Source organism: Budorcas taxicolor, chromosome 20 (assembly GCF_023091745.1).
Source record: "Budorcas taxicolor isolate Tak-1 chromosome 20, Takin1.1, whole genome shotgun sequence".
Lineage (NCBI taxonomy): Eukaryota > Metazoa > Chordata > Mammalia > Artiodactyla > Bovidae > Budorcas > Budorcas taxicolor.
Window position 1 is genome coordinate 41,689,695 of NC_068929.1, and position 23,929 is coordinate 41,713,623.

At 41.8% G+C, this 23,929-nt stretch overlaps 1 protein-coding gene across 1 annotated transcript in view; it reads right to left on the reverse strand.

The window, feature by feature from the left end:
- Nucleotides 1–7,780: 7,780 nt before the first annotated feature.
- The window catches only part of IL7R (interleukin 7 receptor), a 30,921-nt gene continuing 14,772 nt past the window's right edge, over nucleotides 7,781–23,929 (reverse strand). The window contains exons 3-9 of the mRNA XM_052659308.1: nucleotides 19,471–19,628; nucleotides 13,918–14,075; nucleotides 11,696–11,864; nucleotides 10,317–10,502; nucleotides 9,897–9,990; nucleotides 8,906–8,981; nucleotides 7,781–8,284 (exon numbers count right to left, since the gene is read on the reverse strand). Of these exons, the coding sequence (XP_052515268.1) occupies nucleotides 7,781–8,284; nucleotides 8,906–8,981; nucleotides 9,897–9,990; nucleotides 10,317–10,502; nucleotides 11,696–11,864; nucleotides 13,918–14,075; nucleotides 19,471–19,628 (1,345 nt within the window). The remainder of the gene's footprint in view (nucleotides 8,285–8,905; nucleotides 8,982–9,896; nucleotides 9,991–10,316; nucleotides 10,503–11,695; nucleotides 11,865–13,917; nucleotides 14,076–19,470; nucleotides 19,629–23,929) is intronic.

A 23,929-nucleotide genomic window follows, 5' to 3' on the forward strand; every position in this document is an offset into this window, starting at 1 on the left:
AGTAAAATAAAGTAAAAATAAAAATTAAAAAAAAAGAGAGCTGAATGGGCATGCACTCGTATGTTTTAAATTTAAATAAGATGCACAAGTGCAGGCGGGTGCGATGGCGCACAAGCGCAGCCGAGAGGAGCTACCCCACATCCGAGGTCAGGGGAAGAAGCCGGAGGACCCCATGACTGAGGGGCAGCAGCCAAGAGGAGCCACTCCTCGTCTGAGGTCAGGGGCAGTGGCTGGGAGGAGCTAGCCCCTGCCCGAGGCCAGGGGCGGCTGCTGAGAGGAGCAACCCCACGTCTAAGGAGTGGTGGCTGCACAGGCACAGGAGGGCCTAGAGGAGCTACTTCATGTTCAAGGTCAGGAGGGGTGGCGGTGAGGAGATACCCCTCATCCAAGGTAAGGAGCAGAGGCTGCGCTTTGCTGGAGTAGACGTGAAGAGATACCCCATGTCCAAAGTAAGAGAAACCCAAGTAAGACAGTAGGTGTTGTGAGAGGGCATCAGAGGGCAGACACACAGCAACCATAATCACAGAAAACTAGTCAATCTAATCACACTAGGACCACAGCCTTGTCTAACTCAATGAAACTAAGACATGCCCTATGGGGCCACCCAAGACGGGCTGGTCATGGTGGAGATGTCTGACAGAATGTGTTCCACTGGAGAAGGGAATGGCAAGCCACTTCAGTATTCTTGCCTTGAGAACCCCATGAACAGTAGGAAAAGGCAAAACAATAGGATACTGAAAGAGGAACTCCCCAGGTCAGTAGGTGCCCAATATGCTACTGGAGATCAGTGGAGAAATAACTCCAGAGAGAATGAAGGGATGGAGCCAAAGCAAAAACAATACCCAGTTGTGGATGGGACTGGTGATAGAAGCAAGGTCCGATGCTGTAAAGAGCAATATTGCATAGGAACCTGGAATGTTAGGTCCATGAATCGAGACAAATTGGAAGCGGTCAAACAGAAGATGGCAAGAGTGAACGTCGACATTCTAGGAATCAGTGAACTAAAATGGACTGGAATGGGTAAATATAACTCAGATGACCACTATATCTACTACTGCAGGCAGGAATCCCTTAGAAGAAATGGAGTAGCCATCATGGTCAACAAAAGAGTCTGAAATGCAGTACTTGGATGCAATCTCAAAAACTACAGAATGATCTCTGTTTGTCTCCAAGGCAAACCATTCAATATCATGGTAATCCAAGTCTATGCCCCAACCAGTAATGCTGAAGAAACTGAAGTTGAATTGTTCTATGAAGACCTACAAGACCTTTTAGAACTAACACCCCAAAAAGATGTCCTTTTCATTATAGGGGACTGGAATGCAAAAGTAGGAAGTCAAGAAACACCTGGGGTAACAGGCAAATTTGGCCTTGGAATACAGAATGAAGCATGACAAAGGCTAATAGAGTTTTGCCAAGAGAATCCACTGGTCATAGCAAACACCCTCTTCCAACAACACAAGAGAAGACTCTACACATGGACGTCACCAGATGCTCAACACCGAAATAAGATTAATTATATTCTTTGCAGCCAAAGATGGAGAAGCTCTATACAGTCAGCAAAAACAAGACTGGGAGCAGACTGTGGCTCAGATCATGAACTCCTTATTGCCAAATTCAGACTTAAATTGAAGAAAGTAGGGAAAACCACTAGACCATTCAGGTATGACCTAAATCAAATCCCTTATGATTATACAGTGGAAGTGAGAAACAGATTTAAGGGACTAGATCTGATAGATAGAGTGCCTGATGAACTATGGATGGAGGTTTCATGACATTGTACAGGAGACAGGGATCAAGACCATCCCCATGGAAAAGAAATAGAAAAAAGCAAAATGGCTGTCTGGGGAGGCCTTACAAATAGCTGTGAGAAGAAGAGAAGTGAAAAGCACAGGAGAAAAGGAAAGATATAAGCATCTGAATGCAGAGTTCCAAAGAATAGCAAGAAGAGACAAGAAAGCCTTCCTCAGTGATCAATGCAAAGAAATAGAGGAAAACAACAGAATGGGGAAGACTAGAGATCTCTTCAAGAAAATTAGAGATACCAAGGAAACATTTCATGCAAAGATGGGCTCGATAAAGGACAGAAATGGTATGGACCTAACAGAAGCAGAAGATATTAAGAAGAGGTGGCAAGAATACACAGAAGAACTGTACAAAAAAGATCTTCACAACCAAGATAATCACGATGGTATGATCACTTACCTAGAGCCAGACATTCTGGAATGTGAAGTCAAGTGGGCCTTAGAAAGCATCACTACGATCAAAGCTAGTGGAGATGATGGAATTCCAGTTGAGCTGTTTCAAATCCTGAAAGATGATGCTGTGAAAGTGCTGCACTCAATATGCCAGCAAATCTGGAAAACTCAGCAGTGGCCACAGGACTGGAAAAGGTCAGTTTTCATTTCAGTCCCAAAGAAAGGCAATGCCAAAGAATGCTCAAACTACCACACAATTGCACTCATCTCACATGCTAGTAAAGTAATGCTCAAAATTCTCCGAGCCAGGCTTCAGCAGTACGTGAACTGTGAACTTCCTGATGTTCAAGCTTGTTTTAGAAGAGGCAGAGGAACCAGAGATCAAATTGCCAACATCTGATGGATCATCAAAAAAGAAAGAGAGTTCCAGAAAAACATCTATTTCTGCTTTATTGACTATGCCAAAGCCTTTGACTGTGTGGATGACAATAAACTGTGGAAAATTCTGAAAGGGATGGGAATACCAGCCCACCTGACCTGCCTCTTGAGAAATCTGTATGCAGGTCAGGAAGCAACAGTTAGAACTGGACATGGAACAACAGACTGGTTCCAAATAGGAAAAGGAGTATGTCAAGGCTGTATACTGTCACCCTGCTTATTTAACTTCTATGCAGAGTACATCATGAGAAATGCTGGGCTGGAAGAAACACAAGCTGGAATCAAGATTGCCGAGAGAAATATCAAGAACCTCAGATATGCAGATGACACCACCCTTATGGCAGAAAGTGAAGAGGAACTAAAAAGCCTCTTGATGAAAGTGAAAGAGGAGAGTGAAAAAGTTGGCCTAAAGCTCAACATTCAGAAAATGAAGATCATGGCATCTAGTCCCATCACTTCATGGGAGATAGATGCAGAAACAGTGGAAACAGTGTCAGACTTTATTTTTTGGGCTCCAAAATCACTGCAGATGGTGACTGCAGCCATGAAATTAAAAGTCGCTTACTCCTTGGAAGAAAAGTTATGACCAACCTAGATAGCATATTGAAAAGCAGAGACATTACTTTGGCAACAAATGTCCATCTAGTCAAGGCTATGGTTTTTCCTGTGGTCATGTATGGATGTGAGTTGAACTTTGAAGAAAGCTGAGCGCTGAAGAATTGATGCTTTTGAACTGTGGTGTTGGAGAAAACTCTCGAAAGTCCCTTGGACTGCAAGGAGATCCAACCAGTCCATTCTGAAGGAGATCTGCCCTGGGATTTCTTTGGAAGGAATGATGCTAAAGCTGAAACTCCAGTACTTTGGCCACCTCATGCAAAGAGTTGACTCATTGGAAAAGACTCTAATGCTGGGACGGATTGGGGTCAGGAGGAAAAGGGGACGAGAGAGGAAGAGATGGCTGGATGGCATCACTGACTCAGTGGAGGTGAGTTTGAGTGAACTCCTGGAATTGGTGATGGACAGGGATGCCTGGTGTGCTGCAATTCATGGAGTCACAAAGAGTCAGACATGACTGAGCGACTGAAGTGTACTGAACTGAAGATGTTCAAAGTAGCTATGAATTATTTTTCATGAAAGCGTCCTGTATCTAAGTTACAAAAGTAACCGCCAACACCCTGCTCTTCCCATCTGAGACAGATAAGAAGACAGCGTCTCCTGTATTTGAAACTCCCCAGATGGTTCAGGGGCTGCCTCAGCTCCATCACTGTTGAACAAGCTATTTCTTTTGCTGGGAAATGCCCTCTCTCTGCTCCATGCTCTGTTACCTGATACTCTCCTATCTACTTTTCACTGGCTTCACACTACTTCTTCTTGGTTGTTGTTGTTTTTCAGTGGCTCATTTGTGTCTGATTCTTTGTGACTCCATGGACTGCAGCACGTCAGGTATCCCTGTCCTTCACCATCTCCCAGAGTTTGCTCAAACTCATGTCCATTGAGTACATAATACCATCCAACAATCTCAACCTCTGTTGCCCTCTTCTCCTCTTGCCCTCAGTCTTTCCCAGCATCAGAGTCTTTTCCGCTGAGTTGGCTCTTAGTATCAGGTGGTCAAAGTATTGGAGCTTCAGCTTCAGCATCAGTCGTTCTGATGAATATTCAGGGTTGATTTCCTTTAGGATTGATTCCTTTTCTGCTCAAATTAGCCAGAGTTAGCTTCTATTGTTTTATACTAAGGTTCATGATTCATATTTTGACTCATTGCTCTGGTACAACATTGTTAACTGTTGCTCTGTGTCTTTGTCCCTTGTGATTATGAGCTGGAAATATCCCATCTTATGAGTCCAGCCTAGGACAAAGTAATGCAGAGCAGATCCTCAACAAATTACTAATTCATTTACAAATGAATGACTTGACTGATGAAAAAAGTTTCCTATGAAAACCCCAGGCCATAAAATGACAGCAAATGACCCTGATACATCTCCAGTGGCTGAGGAGAGGTGTGGCCCATTCTAGTTAGCCTTCTATTCCTATTTCAAGAAGACAAGGGCAGTCACAGAGAGTTCTGTAGCATTTAATTAAATATATGATTGTAACACACATTGGATACATGTAATATACTTAGCAGCTCTGCAGAATGTTTGTAATGCATGTGGAAGTACACAGTCAAATTAGAGACTTTCAGTGTAGTGAACAATGGATATTTTATAGAATACCTTCAAAAAAAAACCACTGGACTGGCAGAAATGCCATCCAATCTGCATCATTTTAGCTGTCTCATCATGTATGCTCACCATCTTCCTGGTCAATTCCAAATCTTGTAGTCTCTTTTGAAATGCTCTGAAAACACAGGTATGCACATCAGAAACAGGCCATACTTGACTTTTCTGAAGTCAATTCCCCTGAAAATCAGAATGGAAGGTAAAATGTCTGTCGAATAAGCCAGGGTCTTCTAGCTTCAGATATGGTTATTTAATTGACCAATTTTGCTGCCTAATTATCAATTTTCATTTCATGTTGTAAGAACTAACAGTTTACATCTCTGATTTATACACTGTCCCTGACCAGGAGTTTTTCTGTTTTAATGAAATCCCAAAGGGAGTTGGTCAGAATAAATTTGTCATCTTATACATTGTCCCTGAGTACATAATCAAGCATTAGCAGCAGTTATGATTATAAGAGTATGATACATAGATTTTATATAACTCTGGTAACAGAGACATTCACTCACTGAATTCAAATGATAATCTGCATTAAACAACATTAAAACAGGATTTTAAAGCTGGAGGGAACTTGATCTTCCTTGAGACCTATCCCTTTCTTTCTTTGAGAGATGATTTATTTACATGAGGGATACAAAGTTACAACTTCCAGTCCTAACTTGACATGTAAGGTTGAGTAACTTACCTGTCCTGTCCATGTAACCAGTTTTCACATAAGGCAAAGATAATGAAAATAAGTAAATAGGACCTCTGTGACTAAGGTGCAAGAGGGCTAGCTTGTGAGGTTTCCTGTGATAACCTATTCCTTGAGACTTTGTTCACATTTCTCCAGAAGGTAAAGACCCCACGTCTACCTGTTGGCAAATGTCTCCTGCTCACATGCCAGGCAGATTCTGTTTTTCCTCCACACAGATGAGCACCCCTTCTTGTGGCATTTTCCCTGACTGTCTTCCAACAGGGCACTTTAAACATGCCTCCATTACAGCATTATTAAAGGTAGCATATTAAAGCTACCTTTTATTAGATATTTAAGGGCAGAGTCCCAATCTTGTCTTTGACCACTGTGGCTGGCACAGAGCAAGCTTTCCATAAATACATACCAAGAAAACTAAGTGGATAATGCTAATGGATAATGGAAGTGCTTTGAAAAATCACAAAAGCACTGAGCAAATCTAAGGGATTATGGGACTATAGTCATTACTACTGATTCAGAGAAAAGGCCTTGGAAGGCACTTTGAGGAACTCCCTTCAGAGACATTACAAAATAAAACCAACACAAAAATCAAAAAAATTAAAAACACTTGGTCTCCTACCCAAACAAACTAAAAACAGAACAAAGAAAAAATGCAAAATGTAAACAACAACAACAACAAGGGCCAACTCCCAAACAACAACATTGATCTTAGACCGGTGTCCTTGGTCTGTGTACACCCAGAGTCCGGGTTGTGTTGGGGGTGGTCTGGGGATCTATTAAAAGGTATCAACTGCACAGCCCTGAGCTGAGAGTGCTCTGCTGTCTTAACTTGGCTTGAGACAGTCTCTAATTATTTATCTGGACCAAGTAATGCAAGAGGACACACATCATATATTCTCTAAACCTTCAAGAACATGGCACAATTGGCTCGTGTGCAGCATGAGCTTGTAATTCCTTCTCCCTGAAGTTTTTGGCAGCATTCATACTTGTAGAAATTGGGGACAGCAGATGTATTTGGGTTGGGGAGTCTCTACACACAGAGGAGAGTTTGCCCTGGCTCGTTGCTCAAATACACCAGTGTCCAGAGTCAGTAAGAGGTTCTTCCATTATCAAGGGAGGTCATTGGGTGGGAGGAGCAAGAGGGTCCTACCAGTGAGTAACAATAGAAATTCTGGGCATCTAGTTGATTCTCCTTTAAGCACTTGTTAAGAAAAATAGAATAAAATGGGCTTTGTAGCTTTTTGTAGACATGGCCAGTTGTGGTGCTTCATACATCATGAGACCATTCCTCCCCACCATCTTCCTTGTAGCTCTTTTAGTTCCAGTGACCACAGGTCCCCATTTTCCTGGGATATTTCAGTTTACAATTATTGTCCTGGAGTGATAACTTATAACTTTTGTTTTCACTTGCAAAATTGACCCAGTTTGGACAATGCAGGGGTCCCCAACTTCCATAATCTAATGCCTGATGATCTGAAGTGGAGCTGATATGATTATAACAGAAATAAAGTGCAAAATAAATGCAATGCACTTGAATCATGCTGAAACCATTCCCACCCCCACTGCATCATCCTTGGACAGACTGTCTTCCATGAATCCAGTTTCTGGTGCCAAAGAGGTTGGAGACAAGTACATTATAGAGTGACCAGGATCTAGGTGAAGTTTGGCACTGGAGAGTAGGACAGTCCCTGACTGAGGAAGGCATGTGACTTGGAAGAGACTCCTGGGCAGCAAATCTTGATTCTACCTCTTGCTGAGTGGGGAACATGGACAGATTAATTAAAGCCACAGTTTCATCATCTGTGACACAGGGAATGATGCTAATTGAGCCCACCTCCCAGGATTACTGTGAAGACGCAGTGAGACAAGATGTGCAGAGCGTGTAGGACAGCACTGGGGACATAGTGAGTCCTGATCATGGTATCCAACACTCTGTTCTCCTTTTCCTCTTTCTTCCCTTGCTCCCTTTCTGTCCCCCCCACCAACCCTCTGTCATTTTCTCCACCCTTTCTTTCCCCCTTTCCCTTTTTTCCTTTCTGAAAGAAATGAATCATTGCGTTGCCTGAAACAGAATGCCCCTGTCTCCTGCCTCCTGCCACAGAAGTGCTGCTTCAGAATCCTGTGACCACATAGAGGGGCCACATCCAATTTGTTTGTTTGTGCTGTTGGGGAGAGTGGGACTCAGTCATCTTCGTTCATCATGATGGTTCTGATCTTGGGTTTCTTACAACTCACTGGTTTTGGTAGAAGCTGGACATGGTGACATAGGCTTCTTCTTGACTTGATCCCAAGGAAGTGAGGATGGGCTGCCCCTGGGCAACAGGGTTTAATGTCAGGATTCCGGGTTGGAATGGAAACGAAGGGGACAGGGAGCTGTTTGTAGTTCCAGGTCCGAGGAGCAGGTCCTGGTACACTAGAGGTCTGCTCTTGCCACCTTCCCTGCCATTAGGAGACCTGGAGGAGGGAAGCCCAGGGGCATCACACACACTGGCATTCCCAGCCAAGCATCTGAATGGTGACTCTCCTCTGAAAATTTTAGGCGTAATGCCTGCTTGCTCAGAGGGCCAGCTGGGACCCTGCATCCCGCCTCTGAACCTCTGCTTCTCACTCTCCTCTAGCTGCAGAGAAAGAGGGTCTTGCAGGAAGCCTTCTGCTTCATCTCTAGCTTGAATGCCATCCACCTTATGAATCTGGCAGTCCAGGAAACTTTCAGGATTGAAACTCACATTCAAATTCTGCATCAAAAAAGAGAGAAGACATTAAGACTACGCCAGACAGATATATCAGCAAATGATCTGTTCAGGAGAAGAGCTAAAAACTTTCTGACAAGGGTTTGTTTACAGGGGATATCAGAGAAAGGGTTTCCCTGGTGGTGCAGAGGTTAAAAGCATCTGCTTGCAATGTGGGAGACCTGGGTTTGATTCCTGGGTCGGGAAGATCCCCTGGAGAAGGAAATGGCAACCCACTTCAGTATTCTTGTCTGGAGAATCCCATGGATGGAGGAGCTTGGTGGGCTATAGTTCATGGGTCGCAAAGAATTGGACACAACTGAGCAACTTCACTTTCACTTTCACCCAAGTTCTAGCTGCCTCTGCCTCTGGAGGTGCTGTGACATTTCAGCATCTAAAGTGACCACTTGCCCACCCCTGGGGGAGCCCAGGAAATTCTGAGACTTGTATTGCATTTTAGCTTCCTACTTACTTCCAGAAACCTGCCACTGGCATCATCTGAGGGACCCTAGTTATGTGATGCACAAAAGACCAGCACTTGAGGTTCAGCCTGTCCACATCCTACAATGCCATTCTTGGCTATTGGGATGCCTTTTACAGAGTGACAGAAGTATCAGAAGCACTCACTTTTTTTGGTTTCTTGCACAGTTGTTCCAGAGTCTTCTTATGATCAGGGAGACTGGGCCATATGATAGGCTTAATTCTGAAATAAGAGGACATTGACAATGAAATGAAAGAGTAGGGAGCAGACACATAAATCTTCCCACTTATTCTGAGCTAGTAGTCAGAAGAGCAGATTTTTCCCCTTGGCTCTGTCTCACTAGGTGGATGACCTTGGACAAATGACCTGCTTTCTCTGGGTCTTGCTGTCACATTGGTCCATGGGGAGGTTGGACCAGAGACCGTGGTCAGTGATCTACTCTGTGAACAAGACAACAATGATATACCCCTGGGAACGAGCCCCAGAGAAAAGGGACAATGAGGCTTGGCAATGGTGTAGCTATGAAAGTAAATTATGATCTGCTCATCTACTTCCCAGAATAGGCATTGTCATTTTACTCTTCTCTTCACTGGCAGCAACTCCTCTGTGCCGATTTTAATGGAAGAGAAACATATTTTCTAAGTTGCCCAGGGAAATTGCTTTAGGTTGGTACTTTCCAAACTGGAGTATCTTGGGGATGTGTGACACTCTGAGGACATCTTGCTAAGACATTAATAACCTGATGGGTCGTGTCTAAATGATGAAACAAGCATGGCCTTCTCATGGGGCAGAAGGCAAAAGGGCCTTGAGTTTGTGTGCTGAAGACTTCAAAAACATCCACATTTCCCAGGGTGCCTTCACTTGCACAAGCATTCTGGAGGGATGGCTCTTAGTCTCTTAGGACACTTTAGTGGAAAGGTTTGAGGGGAGGGCTTATCTTGTGTTCAGTTTCTATATTTTTACCTCTTGTGAAATTAACTATGGAAATTCACCAGTGCCTGAGGACGAGGATGGGCACTGTAATTCCTGAAATACCTTATTTCCCTTTGTAGTTTTCTTATCCATAAGTAGGATTAGAGCTCTGTCTGGAATCCCAAATAACCGTAACCACTCTCTTGATTAGTTAAAGAAATTCACCTTTTTTTCCATAACACACAGGCCAGAGTGACCATCAGAGCCACAGAGAAGAAGCTCAGAATGCTGATAGTTAGTAACACAGGATCCGTCTCCCCTGGAAGGCAAGGACAGATCTTGGTTAGTAGTCGTTAAGCATGTGATGGGGAAGACTTTCAGGATGCTTTGAGTTTGTTGAATAACTTGAGCCCATTTAATATTTCTTAAAAGTTGCTTTTCAGTAAAGAGGATGATGTACTAGCTTTTATGGGGGAATTTTAGCTTCAGTAAGTGGCACTGTTGCCAAAATTCAGCCTCTGTTTACTGGTGCTGAATAGAAATATATAGACAGTATTTTGGGTGAATTAGAAAAGATAGAGTTTACTGTTTTGCCAGGCAAAGGGGGTCACAGTGGGCTAATGCCCTCAAGACTATGTGACCTGCCTTGGATGGGAGAATGAGAAGTCTTATAGTATTCAAAGAGCAGAGCATGATCAACTTGTGGACATTCTTCTGATCGGTTGGTGATGAGGTAATGGGGAGTCAGCATCATCAACCTTCTGGTTCCAATCAGTCTAGGATCTATGTTTTGGAGGTCGGCAGTTTTCATCTGGTGGAGAGGTCTGTTTCCTGTTAAAAACAACCTGGGAATGTGTGTCAGGTCTTTATCTGTATCTTTCAGGAAACTATGAGTTGCTAATTCTGCTGTGTGGTGGATTTGTAACCTAAATAGTTTCCAGTTCACCAGTCCAGTGGCTTCCCAGGTGGCTCAGTGGTAAAGAATCTGCCTACCAATGCAGGAGACATGGGTTCAATCCCTGTGTTGGGAAGATTCCCTGAGGGGGAAATGGCTACCCACGCTAGTGTTCTTGCCTGGAAAATACTATGGACAGAGGCGCCTGGCAGGCTACAGTCGATAGCTTCACAAAGAGTGGGACACAACTGAGCATTCACACACATCCCAGCTCGACAACTATTTTATGTTTCTACATCTTTACATGTGCCAATTGTTAACTCTTAAATCAGTCTTTTACTTTAAAAGACAAGGACACAGGGGCTTGTACACGGTTTCAGCGCTGACTTAGGTGACCAGGTCTAGAACAGCTGTTACTTGAAATTTAAAAGGGACTCAGCATTAAAGATAGCAGCACCCCCTGCCTGATTCCCACCACCACGAGAAAGAAGCTACAAGCAAGGGATAATAAGGGGATTCTCTTCCCTACAGTGCCCTCAGCAATTCCCAGGGTGATGAGAGGAGCCTGGTATGGCAGAGTGGTTCCGCTCATCCGCTAAAGGGAAGGTATATGGGGGGGAGGGGTGTGGTTTGGGTTCCCAGTGGTCTGCCTGAGCTGTGTTCTTTGGTTCTTGTGGATGTTCTTAATGCTTAGACCTCTGGGATATCTTCATTCTTCTAGAAAAAGAGGCATGGGAAAGCCACATCAGCCTACACATCTGCCATCTGCAAAGGTATTCCCTAGAAGGGCCTTAGAGATATGGGGCATTGGGATCCCAGTCTGAACTGGTAAAACTAGAGGCAGTGGTGGTGCTTTTGTTCAGAATAAGAGGCTCCCAGGAGCTCCTAGGGACAGTAGAGTCCTGACAGACTGTATCAGCTGAGCAGCTACTTAGAGTCCTACTCCCACTCTGTCTACATTCTTCACAAAGGGGCAAAGACAGCAAGCCATTTTTCAAAGAAAGTGTAAGAATGCCCTCTGGGAGCCCTATCTTGCAGGTTCGTTTCATGTTTCTGGCTCTTACTGTCACGCACACACTTTGACTTTGAGGTAAAGTACCAGCGGGAACAAGTTCCTGTCATGTCTCACCTGTGCCATTGGTCTCTGGAGTTCTAAAGTGGAAACTTGGACTCCATTCACTCCAGAAGCCTTCAAAATAGTTGGCGTAAGGGATGGACCGAACTTTAATCTCATACATGGCATTGGGTTGCAGTTTCCTCTGTAGGAGTGTCAGCTTGGTACTGGTTAAATTCACACGCTGAGGAGCAAAAAAGGCACTACATTTTTAAGGTGGAAAAAGAGGCGCTGGCCATGTCTCCCAGATCATTTCGAGCTGAGTGTCTTTTGTCATGTGGGCACTCTCTTGAGGCTGTCTCACATTAGTTACACAAAGGGGCTCTGATGTGGTGGGGTCAGCAGCAGAACTAGGGCAGAGGGAGCGTGTGAGCTCTCAAACGATGCTGCAGGTGGTCAAGGAGGGCAGTGAGGCAATGGGTCTCTATCTTTATTCAGGTGAGTTGGGCTCTCCCACTGGGGTATCAGTAACTCCCAGGCTCCCACCTTACTTTCTACATTCCAGTATCTTCTTTTTCTTTCTCTCCTTTTTCACATCCCAAGGAGAGATGAAAGGGAATGGTAAGATTAGTGAGCAAGAATCATTTTCCTCTGGAGAGATATCATTTTTCATCATGAACAAATACAGAGATACAGTCTTTCCAACACTGCCTATCATCCTTAAGAGCAAAAAGTGCTCTATCAACCTGATGGGGATGAAGTAATACCCATTGTTATTTACTTTTGTATTTATTGGATTGTTAAATTTTTTATACTGTTTTAAATTATATATTTCCTATTTCATGAGACATTTCCAATTTTCTTACTAATTTTTCTATCACCCTTATTTGTCCTTTTCTTAATATTTTATAAGACATCTTTATATTTTTAAGAATATTAACCATCTGTCAGTTGTATGCATGGCAATTTAAACCTAATTTCTAATTTGCTTTACAATTTTGATTATTGTATGTGCTGATATTTATAAACACTTATTTTTATGTAGTTACATGTTTCCATGTTGTGCTTTCTTTTACTGTTTTTATACTCAGAATGTTCTTCTTCATTTTAGGATTATATAAACATTTATCTGTAAATTTTTTAGCCTTTTTGGAATTTCATTTTTACATAATTTCTTTAAATCATCTTGTATTTTAATTTTTTTTATATGGAGCAAGTTAAGCATTAAACTTAATTTTTCCCAGTTAACTGATTGTCCTGGTACTATTTATTCAGAATTATTCCTTTCTCTGGTTTCCCACTGATACAATTTTCAGATAAACACCAGAAGAGGACAGGCTCAAGGGCTCCTAATAGTTTGTGTATGTGTGTCAATGGAGATAGAAGGAGGTCTGGGGTGGGCATTACACTTATGTAAGTAGTTTATAGCAGCAAATTGCAAACACAAAAGACTGATCATGGCTTGAGAAAAGAAAATAGTATGGATAAGTAGGATCTCCTTCCCCCTGAGAAAGCAACTGTCATCAGTCTTCTGTTAGTGTGGTGCAAAAGGATTAAAGTTAAGCTAGTGACTTCAGAGGAACCTGAAAGCCCTGAGACCTTCTAATTCTCTTCCATTTTCTCAATACAGATTGTGGAGCCAGTCAGACCATTCCAACTGCAGCGACTCATGGAGTCTAAATAACCCTCCCGCTTAAAAGGATGAAAATTAAACTGTTACTTCAAGGATTTAAGAACTCAGACTTGAAAGAATTTGAAGGACGTATTTCATCTCCTCTCCTACTTACTTCAGGCTGTTTCCACAACTCCATCAAACCAGATCGTGGCTACAACGTGGTGACTTGTCTTTCTTTCTTTCTTTTTGCCTGGTTTGCCTGTGAGAGTTGTGCTAAATGTGATTCTTTTTCAGACTCCCAGATAGAGAGGATGGATTTGATCTCAGTCTACAATGGTTAATCATTAAGAAACATTATAAAGACGAAAAATAGGGCAAGGAAAAAAATGAGAGCTAGGACAAGAATGCGCCAGAGAAGATCCAGGTTTTGTGAAACCTAAACCTTTTACACTTTGGGGAGATTTTTTAAATAAAAGGTTCATTTCAAGCATAAAATTTATAGGGACCTTTCTCAGGTAAAGGTACCTCTGAGATTATGAAATACATAGCATTAAGAAGTTTCTATTTTATAGTTTTATATATTTTGTAGTTTTTATATGGTTTTTACATAGAATTTACTTAAGATACTTTCATACACATCTGCATAAATTTTAAAATGCATAAATGTAGTTGACCTACATACCATCCAATTATTTTCATTTTTTTCCTGACGGTAGGCTACCTCATGTATTAATACTTTCACATACTTCTTCTGCAAGTGTGATGTATTAAATGTCACCACAAAGTCATTTGCTCCTTCACGATAGATGACTCTGACATCAAAAGGAGCCTCAGGTTTAACTGGAAAAGAAAAAGAAATGAGGTCATTCTATAGGGTAATCAAGGAAATAATTATAATTTTTAAAGTTCATCTACTCTGAAAATCACATTCCTTTCTTGGGTCAGTAAAAAACATTTCTTATTCTTCCCAGTTCAAAGCATGACTCCCTTGCAGTTGGGTGTGGTCTTGTGCAGGATGTGGGTGGAAGTGATGAGTACCATCTCCCATCCTGACCCAGAAACCCCACATGCATGACTACCTGGTGGATCCCCTTCCGCTACTTGGCATCATAGGTGGAAGAGAGTGGAGCCACAGGATGAAGGAATCCTGAATGTTGCTTGAAGGAGCACCTCCCCCAGGTTAGAAACACACATTTTGGCTCTCACATCAGCAAGAAACAAATTCTATTGGAGATATCTGTTTTAGGGCTTATTAGTTAAAGTTGCTGGTACTGATTTTACATGAAAACACATTTCTTCCCCTTTTGAGTACTAGAGAACTTGTTACCAACTACCCCAAAGCAGGAGTATTTGAACTTTGAGTATTCATTATTCCAATAAAACTGGGGGCCTTATATACCTAATCTCAGCTACATGGAAGCTGGGTGTTTGCATCCCAGCCCTGGCTTATAACTTTCAGTGTGACTTCAGGCTGCCCACTCCTTCAGTCTTGTTTGCATTACCTCTAAGTTCCTCTTTGGCTTCTTCCTCCCGCATACCTGCCTAGGATCACAGGCATTAGATATGAAATGTTGTTGGAGGAAGAGGTATTATTTCAGGTTGAACAAATTCTGAGAAAGGTACTGAAATCCTAGGAGTGCATGTGTGTCAGGCCACCTCCCACCCTTGACTTGGGGTTCCCTGTCTTGACCTCTTTGCTGGTCTTTCACTAATGCCTGGGAAGTTAGTTGTCTAGGGATGGGACAGCTACTTGTTTGCATGGCTGATTTCAGACAGAGCTTGGGGGTTGTATAGGTTAAAATCTAACCTAAAATTATTGTTCATGAGAGAGTGTGTGTTCATCACAGTTTCACTCAATAGATTGAGCTGGATTTCAGACTATGTGAGCTGGGCTTTAAGACTGACTTACTGACCCATTAAATGAGCTCACATGTTGAAGTTTAACTCCCTTGTCATAATCACTTGCTTGTAGTGGTGGTTGCCTAAGTGTTTCCAGCCTTGATTCCCCAGCTGCTGCTGCTGCTAAGTCACTTCAGTAGTGTCTGACTCTGTGCGACCCCATAGGCAGCAGCCCACTAGGCTCACCCACCCCTGGGATTCTCCAGGCAAGAACACTGGAGTGGGTTGCCATTTCCTTCTCCAAAGCTTGAAAGTGAAAAGTGAAAGTGAAGTCACTCAATTGTGTCCGAATCTCAGCGACCCCATGGACTGCAGCCTACCAGGCTCCTCGGCCCATGGGATTTTCCAGGCAAGAAAGTACCTCCCCTAGAGGTACTGAAAAAGAGGAAGTGGTTCTTTCTTTACCCTTGGATATCTTGTGCAAGAGCAAGTTGACCCTTTTTTACCCTCAGAGGTACTATAAAAAGGCAAGATACCCCAAAGGGAAGCAGGAGGAAAGGTAGTGGCTGTAGAGAAACAGGCGAACAAAGAAGACCGTCAGCCCCCTGCCACCAGCCAAGCCAGTTCCTTCTTGCCATTCAAGGCAGTGATTAAGAGTCACATTCTCAACAAAATCTCTGATACAGAATTCCTTGCCTCATTCCCATCTCCCAAGGCCTCTCAGTAATGGAAGAATTGAGGGAAGAACAGACCAATGGTGATTATACACATACTCAGTGTCAAGTTTACTTACACCATCTTGTGTCAATGACCACTCAAAGCCACTATAATGATGAGGAAACTAAGAGGTTAATTAGCTCCAATAAGAAGTTCCAGGCCTCAGTTCAGATGAGTTGAAAGAGAGTGTTAGTCATTCCGTCATGTCCGACTTTTTGCAACTCCATGGATTGTAGCCATCAGACAGCTTCTCTGTCCATGGAATTCTTCAGGCAAGAATACTGGAGTGGGTAGCCATTCCCTTCTCCAGGTGATTTTCCAGACTCAGGAATCAGACCCAAGTCTGCTAAGGTGTAAATCTAAATCTGTTTCATTCTGAGTCTCATGCTCCTTCAATTTATTTATTTTTAAAAAACTTATTTATTTACTTATTTTTTACAGTAGTTCCTTATTGGCTATCTGTTTTAAATAGAGCAGTGTGTACATGTCAGTCCCAACCCCCCAATCTATTCTTCCTCCTCACACTTCCTGCCTGGTAACCATAAATCTATTCTCTAAGTTCATTCTGTGAGTCTCTTTTTGTTTTGTAAATAAGTTCATTTGTATGGAGAACAGTATGGAGGTTCCCTCAAAAAACTAAAAATAGAGAGCTGCCACGTGAGCCAGCAATCCCACTCCTGGGCATACGTCCAGAGAAAAGCATGGTTTGAAAGGATACATACACCCCAGGGTTCATTGCAGCACTGTGTATAATAGCCAGGACATGGAAGCAATCTAGATGTCCATTGACAGATAAATAGATAAAGATGTGATACATATACAAATGGAATATTACTCAGCCATTAAAAAGCGTGAAATAATGCCATTTGCAGCAACACAGATGGACCTGGAGATGATCATACTAAGTGAAGTCAGTCAAACAGAGAAAGACAATACAGGATAGCACTTATATGTGGAACCTGAAAAAATGATACAAATGAACTTGCTCTCCTTCATTTAGCTTTCATTTCTGTGCCTCACTCTCTCCCACCAGCTTGCTCAGACTCTCCCACACCAGTCTGCTTCTAGCCTCAAGGAGGCATTTGAGCAAATTAGAAAAAGGTGTTCACTCCTCAAGCAACATTTAAAACACTTTATTCTTGACACAACCTGAACTATTATATCAACTTACTTTGACAAGAAAAGGGGAGAAATAGACAACTGTCCCTCCAGACTTACTGGAGGCTCACACCTAGAGAAAGGGAGTGTAAGTGACAGGGCAGCTGGCTTCTGGGGAGCTGGACTCTGGGGATTAATCAGAAGCATCCAATTTCAGTTTAGTTAAATGACAGTTCTAGTAATGAGATGTCACAATAGGAACCAGAAGAAGATGCTACTGGGAGACATGTCTTCACCACCACTCATCCTTGCCCGGCTGTGCTTTCTGAAGCCCCGAGGTGCTCATGCTACCCCTTCACAGACCCATGCTACCAAAGGGGTGCACACGCTGTCTCTCCCCTGGTCCCTCAGAGGAGGCAACCGGTCAGGTTTGCTGTCTGCTGGATGGCATAGAATGTGGACTTCTAAAAGTGCTGGGTATATGAAATTTGGGGACTTCCCAGGGGACAGGGTGCCATCAGGAGCCTGGGAGTGTGCCCTGAGTAGTTCACAGGCTCTAGCTCTAAGAGGCTTGTGAGTTCTGTGAGCTGGGTGGGTTTCTGTAGGAAGGGGTTCTCCTCTGGGGTTCCAGGACTCTGGCACAGGACAGAGTCTCTGCCCTCTCTGCCTGCTCTCCAGGACTGAACATGGATTTGCAGTGTAAATGGTGAACCTTTAGATATAGTGCCCTGTACAAAACCGAATGTCCATCCATAGAGGCCGAGCCCCCAGACGACCAAAACGCAGCTTGCTTGTGTCCCATACTCAGAGACACCCAGTCGTGCCACCCATCTGAGGCACTCACACTGGTTGTGTCTACAGCCTGTTTTCTACTCTACTTCTGCTTTTTCACAAGATGCTTGTTCACACTTGAAACATCTATGTTCACTCTTTACCATCTTCCATCTTAGTGGTACAAAGCTGAGAACTAGGCTCCAAGTTTCTCTTTGTCGTCTCTAATGAGCAGTACTCCTTTACCTTCAATTTTCTTTCGGAAGGGTGAAGGGAGGGGTTGCAAATAGGGAGAGACAGAGCCATAGTATTTAAAACCAGCAAAAAAAAAAAAAAAAGCACCCTTTAATCACTTTGAATAGCTTCCCCCTTACATGTGTTGTTTCACTTGTCAATCTCCACAGGCAGAATGAATACAAGAAGTTAGGATTCCATTGCACCAACATATCAAAACTGGCTTAGACATTTCCCCTCCACCAGGGTATCTCTGAGGTTTTGAAAAAGAACCTTAGTCACCTCAGTGTCATAAATTTGTAATTAATGGGAAAAAACTTTTTGTGCCTATATTCCCAGTCTATCAGATTGATTTATTTGTTTGTTAACTGAATGGAGAACTGGTAACTAATACTGACGTAACTGGGCTTCCAGGTGTTTTTGTGGTAAAAGAATCCACCTACCAATGAAATAGGCATGAATATGATCCCTAGGTCAGGAAGACCCCCTGGAGAAGGAAATGGCACTCCATCCATGGGTCTCCCAGGCAAGAATACTGGAATGGGTTGCCACTTCCTTCTCTGGGGAATCTTCTCTGACCCAGGAATTGAACCCCTGTCTCCTGCTTGGCAGGCGGATTCTTTACCATGTGCCACCTTGGGAACTCCTTTAAAGACACGACTAACATTTCAATCAGTAGACTGAGTAAAACTGATTACTCTCTTCCATCTGGTAGCCCTTATTCAATCAGATTTAAAAGCGAAGACTGAGATTCCCTGAAGAAGCCATTCTGTCCTAAGACTGTAACATAGAATCACTGCTTGAGTTTCAAGACTGCCTGGTCTACCCTCTGGAATTTCGACTCTTTCCTGTCCTCTGGAATATCCACTCTTGCCTGAATTTTTAGCCTTCTTGGTCACCCTATAGGCTTTAGACCTTCCAGCTCCTACAACCATGATGGTTGATTCCTTAAAATAAATTTCTTTTTCTCCTCTCTCCTCTCTCTCTCTCTATCTATCCTATTGTTTTGGTTTCCTCTGGAGAATTCTAATACAAAAGGCATATTTATATGTATGGCTGAATGGCTTCACTGTTCACCAGAAACTATCACAACATTGTTAATCAGTAATACTCCAATGAAAAATAAAAAGTTTTCTTTTTCAAAGGTATATTTACTTAAAAAAAACTTGGTAATTTAGCTAAACACATTCAGAATATATTAGGCATATGGGAGAAGATTACAAGGAATTCCGGAAAAGGTAAAGTGAGATAGGAAAGGATGTGAGTTGGTAAAGTACTGGAGGCCCAGCTCCAGCTAGACACTTCAAACAGATGAACGCTTCCTGCAGGCTGTGCCAGTCACCCTTTTTCATAGCTGAAATTGAAGACCCTCAGAGTTCTCTCACAGTAAGAATTAATAACATCAGTTTCAAATTTTCATTTCTCTTAAAAAATTATGTGCAATAGAGAATTTGATCTTTTCTATTGTAAGCAGTTTCCATGATTTGTCCACTTTTAACACCCCAAAACTTTAGACACAGATATCTGTCTTCAGAATCAGAAAAGTGACAACATATCCCCATATACAACTTCTTACCTATCTTGACTATGTTCACTTTTCTGCAAGTCATGTTCTTTTTTTCAAGCTTCACACATATTTTACTGTCTCCAATCAGTAAGAATTTCTTTGTCTTGAGGAAATACCTCTCTTGCAGTTTATTAAAATTCAGGCAATATACATCCAAAAGCGCCCCACTGTAAAAACAAAAAAGGAATTTGTCTTAATTCAAGTATTATTGTATAGAATGGAATAGCGTCACATCTACATTTCAGTTGTGTGGCTTTAAATTTGTCCATAGAGTAGATCCACATTTGAGAGTTCAGTTCTGTTCAGTTCAGTCGCTCAGTCATGTCCAACTCTTTGCGACCCCATGGGCTGCAGCACACCAGTCCTCCCTGTCTATCACCTACTCCCGGAGTTTACTCAAACTCATGTCCATTGAGTCGGTGATGCCATCCAACCACCTCATCCTCTGTCGTTCCCTTCTCCTCCTGCCTTCAATCCTTCCCAGCATCTGGGTCTTTTCAAATGAGTCAGTTCTTTGTATCAGGTGGCCAAAGTATTGGAGTTTCAGCTTCAGCATCAGTCCTTCCAATGAATACCCAAGACTGATCTCCTTTAGGACGGACTGGTTGGATCTCCTTGCAGTCCAAGGGACTCTCAAGAGTCTTCTCCAACACCACAGTTCAAAAGCATCAACTCTTCAGTGCTCAGCTTTCTTTATAGTCCAACTCTCACATCCACACATGACTACTGGAAGAACCATAGCCTTGACTAGATGGACCTTTGTTGGCAAAGTAATGTCTCTGCTTTTTAATATGTTGTTTGAGAGAGAGAAAATTAAAATAGCTTTTTGCTGCCATTCTAATGTGCTCATTTACTCAAGCTCTAGTCAAACATGTGCATGAAAATAATGAAACATTCTTAACTTTTAGACTTGATTATTAGCAGAGAAATACTTTGTTTAGATGGGAAGCTAATTTCTTTCTTTCTTTCTTTTTTTGATGTTCTGCAGAAATATATTGAAAAAAATAACGCATGTAAAGAAATATTGACAAAAAAGTTTAAATTAATCTAAAGGATTATATACAAGAAGCCATATACACTACAGGGATTTCCCTGATGGTCCAGTGGTTAAGAGTCTGTCTTCCACTGCCGGGGATGCAGATTCAGTCCCTGTTTGAGGAACTAGTAACAGGCTCCCACATGTCCTGGGGCAGCTGGACCCCCGTGCCAAAACTACTGAGGTTGCACATCACAGCTAAGGCCCAGTGCAGTCATAAAATAAAATGTGTGTGTGTGTAAATTGCTCAGTCATGTCCAACACTTTGCAACCCCATAGACTGTAGCCCGCCAGGCTCCTCTGTCCATGGGATTCTCCAGGCAAGAATACTGGATTGGGTTGCCATTTCCTCCTCCAGGGAATCTTCTCAACCCAGGGATTGAACCCAGGTCTCACACATTGCAGGCAGAATCTTTACTGTCTGATCCACCAGGGAAAAACAACCCCCCCCCCCCCCACCTACCCGCATATAAGTAAATATTCAAAAAATACACTTAATAGGTAATTTTGGAATTTTTATAGATAATTTTGGCTGAGTTCCACTTTTAATTGATCAACAAATTGTTAAATCAACTCTTCTCCCCATGCTTCTTGGATTAAATGCTCTAGGAACTGAATTCTGTCACTTCTGTGACCACCTATTCCCTAAAAGATCAGACTTTCAGGAAATGCAAGAAAAGAAAATGTTGCCTACAATGCAGCTCCATCTAAAGCTCCAAATTGTATTTTTTCAAAAAATTCTTCCAGGGATGGAACCCATATCTCCTGTGTCTCCTACACTGCAGGCAAATTCTTTACTACTGAGCCATCAGGGAAGCCTACATGTATACCCTGCTGTATTAAAAATAGATAACCAACAAGGACTTACAGTATAGCATGTGGAACTCTGCTCAGTGTTATGTGGCAGGCTGGATGGGAGTGGAGTTTGGGGAAAATGAATACATATGTATGTAAGACTGAGTCCCTTTGCTATTCACCTGAAGCTATCACTGTTTATTAATCAGCTAGATCTCAATATAAAAAGTTTTTCAAGTATGTTTCAGTTCCAGAATAGCTTATATCACATTAACCCTCAACAAAAACTACAATAAACTTTGAACAAGATATTTTTGAAAATACTATTTAAAAGCATTGGAGAATAATCAAAAGTAGGCAGAAACTAAAGGGAATTTAATTCTTTAGAAAAGGGTGGATTAGATCCTTCTTTCTATGTTGTTTGTTTTGTTTTATCTAAGGGTGCTTTGTGGTGGGCATTTAGAATCTAATAAAAGGCCACAGTTCTACTATCTTAAGTGAGAGGACAGAATTTCATTTGGCCTGAATGGCTGGGTATTTTTAAGGGGGGAAAGCCTAGAAATGAGAAGCTTTAGAGATAGAAGACCCCGGGTCTATACGTAAACTCTGCTTTAATTATTATATGTCCCCTTAATTATGCTAATGTGGAGAAAGCTCCAAGGAAACTGTGAAAATAGCTAGATAGTTCTAGAAAGAACTAAACAGATATTTTTGGTGCCGCCTGAAAAGAAAAATTTGGAGATTAATCCAGCCTAAGTTAACTGAGTAACAGAGTTAAAATTAATGCTTGCCAGAGGAAGTTAGGCAGAAGGCAATGGCAACCCACTCCAGTACTCTTGCCTGGAAAATCCTATGGACGGAGGAGCCTGGTAAACTGTGGTCCATGGGGTCGCGAAGAGTCAGACACGACTGAGCAACTTCACTTTCACTTTCATGCATTGGAAAAGGAAATGGCAACCCACTCCAGGATTCTTGCCTGGAGAATCCCAGGGATGGGGGAGCCTGGTGGGCTGCCGTCTATGGGGTCACACAGAGTCAGACATGACTGAAGTGACTTAGCAGCAGCAGCAGCAGAGGAAGTTATCAAAACCCAATAAATAAATAAACTACCCTATTTTCAAAAGCACCCTTCCTACATTCAAAAGCTGTTGCAAAGCAGCAGAAAAAGAAAAACATGACACATAGTCAAGACAAAAAGCAGTCAATGGAAATTGACCCTAAGATGACTTGGATATCGGAACCAGCAGAAAAGAACTTTTCAGCAGCTTTTGTAAATATGTTTAAGGGCTAAACAAGAAATGGTATCATAATTATTGAACAAATGTATAACTGTAGTGGAGAAGTGGAAACTAGAAAGGAAAGCAAAATGAAAATACTATAACCGACAAGTACAAATTTAAAGTTTTTAAAGGATGGCCTTAATAGCAGATAGAAGATGGCAGAAGCAGAGGTTGGTGAAGTTGAAGATAGATCAATAGAATTATTCAGTCTAAAACAACAGAAACAAAGTCTTGTTGACCTATGGGACAATATCAAGGGGACAAATAAATATGCAATTAGAGTTTCAGAACAAAAAGAGAGAAAGAATTTGGCTGAAAAATACTTAAATAATATTCCCAAATTTCCAAAATGTCAGAAAGCATATCAACTGCTGGGCTTAAAAAACTCAGCCAATTCAAGCAGAATGAGTACAAAGGAGACCATACTTAGGTACATCATGGTCAAATGACTGAAAAGCAAAGGCAAATAAACCTTGAAAGCATGTAGAGAAGTAGATCACTTCTCATCAGAAATTATGTGACCCAGAAGACATTGGAATAATATATTTAAGACTCTGGAAGGGGAAAAATTGTCCGTTTTGAATCCTTATAATATAAAATATTCTTCAATAAAGAAGGCAAAATAAGGATATTTCTAGCTATATAAAAGTTGAGATAAGTTGTTTTAGAAACTTCTTTAGACCAAAGGGAAATAATACTAGGTGGAATTTCAGATCTACAGGAAGCAATTAGGTGTACCATAATAAATATAAAAAACTCCACCTATTTTCTTTTCATAAATTCTTTAGAGATAAAGATTGTTCAGGACTTCCTTGGCAGTCCAGTGATTAAGACTCTGTGCTCCCAATACCAGAGGGACAGGTTCAATCCCTGGTCAGGGAAATAAGATCATGCATGACACATAGTGTGACCAAAAGAAATGAAAAACATTTTTAAAAACAAATAACGTAACATTGTGGAATTAACAATATATATAGATATAAAATATATGACAGTAGTACAGAGGCTAGAATGTGTTAAGTACAATTGTATTGTCCCAAGGTCCTTATATTTTTCATGAAATAGTATATTAACTCTAAACTCTGATAAGAAATGGTTGAATATTGCAACACTTAATCTAAAAAGAAATAGTGCCCAAATGTGAAAATAAGGAAGTCATAGAATGTTTAAATAGTTCCATTTCTTTCAGAGAAATTAAATTGATTACTAGTAAGTTTTCCTACAAAGAAAATTTTATGTCCAGATAAAACTGGTGAATTCTATCATAAGTGCCAATCTTACACAAATTCTCTCAGAAAATTGAGGAGAAATGAACTTTCCCAACTTGTTTTATGAAGGTAGCTCGTCTGGAACCAAA